The sequence below is a fragment of the Austrofundulus limnaeus genome, unplaced genomic scaffold, assembly GCF_001266775.1.
Source record: "Austrofundulus limnaeus strain Quisiro unplaced genomic scaffold, Austrofundulus_limnaeus-1.0 Scaffold239, whole genome shotgun sequence".
In the NCBI taxonomy this organism is placed as follows: Eukaryota; Metazoa; Chordata; class Actinopteri; order Cyprinodontiformes; family Rivulidae; genus Austrofundulus; species Austrofundulus limnaeus.
The window spans coordinates 4,240-7,465 of record NW_013952641.1 but is presented as its reverse complement, the minus strand read 5'-3'; the positions used below and the strand labels follow the sequence as shown (position 1 = coordinate 7,465).

General features: G+C 43.9%; 1 protein-coding gene across 1 annotated transcript in view; it reads left to right on the top strand.

The window, feature by feature from the left end:
• LOC106525732 (RNA-binding protein 39) overlaps nucleotides 1-1,873 on the top strand; it is a gene marked incomplete at its 5' end in the record, with an annotated part of 13,511 nt that extends 11,638 nt beyond the window's left edge. The window contains 3 exon segments of the mRNA XM_014020060.1: nucleotides 791-896; nucleotides 1,201-1,279; nucleotides 1,359-1,873. Coding sequence (XP_013875514.1) covers nucleotides 791-896; nucleotides 1,201-1,279; nucleotides 1,359-1,462 — 289 coding nt within the window.
• Between the last annotated feature and the right edge of the window lie 1,353 nt (nucleotides 1,874-3,226).

Sequence of the window (3,226 nt, the reverse complement as noted above, 5' to 3'; positions counted from 1 at the left end):
TGTAGTGGGTCAGGATACTTCCTGTAGTGGGTCAGGATACTTCCTGTTGTTTTATGAAGTGGGTCAGGATACTTCCTGTAGTGAGTCAGATTACTTCCTGTAGTGAGTCAGAATACTTCCTGTAGTGAGTCAGAATACTTCCTGTAGTGGGTTAGGATACTTCCTGTAGTGGGTCAGGATACTTCCTGTTGTTTTATGAAGTGGGTCAGGATACTTCCTGTAGTGAGTCAGAATACTTCCTGTAGTGAGTCAGAATACTTCCTGTAGTGGGTCAGGATACTTCCTGTTGTTTTATGAAGTGGGTCAGGATACTTCCTGTAGTGGGTCAGGATACTTCCTGTAGTGGGTCAGGATACTTCCTGTAGTGGGTCAGGATACTTCCTGTAGTGGGTCAGAAAACTTCCTGTAGTTGTTCAGGATACTTCCTGTAGTGGGTCAGGATACTTCCTGTTGTTTTATGAAGTGGGTCAGGATACTTTCTGCAGCTGCTGTGACCTGGGTTTGGGTCAGGTGTAAAATGTGACTGTTGGTTTTCAGTTCTGTTGGTGTTTTCGTTGTGGGCCTGGGTTCTGGACTGCTGGTCTTAAAGTCAGCAACAGGAAGTAAACAGAATAACCTTTGACCCCTGAATTACTTCTATGTGGTCCAGAAGGAACCATTGGTTTTGAGCAGTGTGTCAGATGTGATGAGTTCAGGTGAAACCAGGTGTGTGTGTGTGTGTGTGTGTGTGTGCGTGTGTGTGTGTATGATCCAGCTGAGTGTGTGTGACTGTGTGTGTATCATGTTTCAGTGAGAACACACCAGGTTGGGAGTTCAACATCCAGCATGATGTCATTGAGGAGTGCAACAAACACGGAGGAGTCGTTCACATCTACGTGGACAAAAACTCACCTGAGGTATGTTTCACCTGTGACCTTTGACCTATGGGTCAGCTTCTAACCACAAATGGTGCATTACCTGTGTCACGTGGTTTGTTGCCCTGACTCCGCCCCTTTCAGCAGCAGGTCTGTTTCTAAATACACTGTTATACTGTAATTAAATTTTTGTTTCTACATGTATGATGTCATCGGTGGATTGATTACATCATGTTTGTTTCTACATGTATGATGTCATCGGTGGATTGATGACATCATACATGATGACACCATACACGGACCTACAGTCTCAGAATCAGGATCTCTAATGTCTTGTGCCTTTCAGGGGAATGTTTACGTAAAGTGTTTGTCCATCCCTGCCGCCATGGCATCCGTTAACGCTCTCCACGGAAGATTCTTCAGAGGTAAGATCTTCTGTCACATGACTGCTGTCCGTCGACCAATCAGAGAGCACCTTTGACTTCCTCTCACCTGTGTTTTCAGGTAAGATGATCACGGCAGCTTACGTCCCCCTGCCCACCTACCACAACCTGTTCCCAGAGTCTGTGACCGCCACACAAATGCTGGCCCCGCCCCCAAGGCGGTAATCAACAACACTGCTCTGTAAATGGAGGTTGGACATTGGGCCCCACCCCTTTTTAAAATCGTGACGTCTTATTGGATCAGTTTGACATCAGAGAAGGATCCAGAACAGCTGATTGTTTTCAGCTGGACACAATGACTAGCTTTCTTCCTATTGGCTGCATCTTGATGCCTGGTCACATGGTCATGTGACACAACTTTACTTCCTGTTTCTTTGTTTCTCACTGGCTTTCCTGGGTGAGCTCTCCACGCATTCTGCCTCTCTGTATCGTCCAATAATGAGCTCTGTGAGCTGTGAGGGGCGGAGCCAATGAGAGGGTCATCTGATTGGTTGGTTTGAGCCCATTTAATTGTTAGTGTTTTTCTAATCTTATTTGATTTTGTAAAATTATTAAATATTATTTTTCATGTCTGAACCTCTGAGACTTCCTATTCTCTACTGGTGGCTCCAGTTTTCTGATCAGTTGGTGAGGATTGTTCTCAAATATTAGTTTTATTTATTTTTTAACCTTTATTTAACCTGGTAGATCTCTTTGAGATTAAAAGTCTCTTTTTCAAGAGAGACCTGGCCAAGAACACCAGCAGCATCACACAGACTTTACAAACTTCAAAACTACAGATATTAAACTACATTAAAATACTTCATGATAAATAAAAGATAAACAAGAAGCACTCATAAAAGGTAAGAGAGGACTAAAATAGAGTACAAAATCAGTTAAAAACAATTACAAACAAATGTTTTAAGTACAAACTGATTAAGAATGGTCCTACAAACATTAAAACTTAAGTCTTTCTGCAGCAGGTTCCAGGCTGAGGGAGCAGGAAAGTGGGAGGAGCTGAACCTGCGGTACTGTTAATAAAATGACTTCCTGTATTTTTCTTATTGATATAGCACAGGAGGGTAAGGGAAGTAAACCCAAGATTGCTTTAAAAACAAGAATATACCAAAGAACAAAGCTGTGGGTGGATAAGGCAGTCCATCCAACACTGGTCTACAGGTGATGTAAGGGCTCTGAGACCAGAGATAAAACACACAACTCCATGATGCACAGAGTCCAACTGATGCAACCAGTGAGGAGATGTGTGCACAAATCACATCTCCATTATCTAAGATGGGTAAAAATGTGGCAGCAACAAGACGTTTTCTAGCCTCAAAAGATAGACAAGCTCTGACTGTAAAATAAAAACCCAGCTTTATCTTCAGGGTTTTTTATCATTTGTTGAATGTGGGGAACAAAAGTAACTAACCTAAGTATTTGTACTGAGATACTTTCAATCTGAGAGCCTTGAAATGTGACGTCAGACAGCAGACAGGAAATCATATTTTCTTCAGTTTGAAGTTTTCTACTCTTGGCTCCAGTTCAGCCATTTCTTAAATCCTTTTCCTTTCTCACCATCTTCAGTGAGATAGTGCTCACTGTCGGGGCTCCTGCAGCCCCCTCAGCAGCAGCTTCACCACAGTGGTGTCGTAGAAGAGCCTCTGGCTGATGGTCTGTGCACACGCTGGACCTGCATGACCATCAAACACACCGAACAGAGCTCCGCCCCGACCCAGCAGGCAGGTGGTACTGCTCCGACAGTCCTCACTGGGCTGGTTGGCAGGCAGCGTGTTGCTATGGAAGCTCAAGACTCCGTGAGAGGCGGGGCCTTTAGGGAGGGTGTGGCTATTTCATTGGCCTTCAACAGATAACAAACATCAAGAACCTGAATGTCAGCCTGTTTTAATCTCTGTTCTGGTTGAATCTTCACCAACCTTTAAGGTTTGGTTG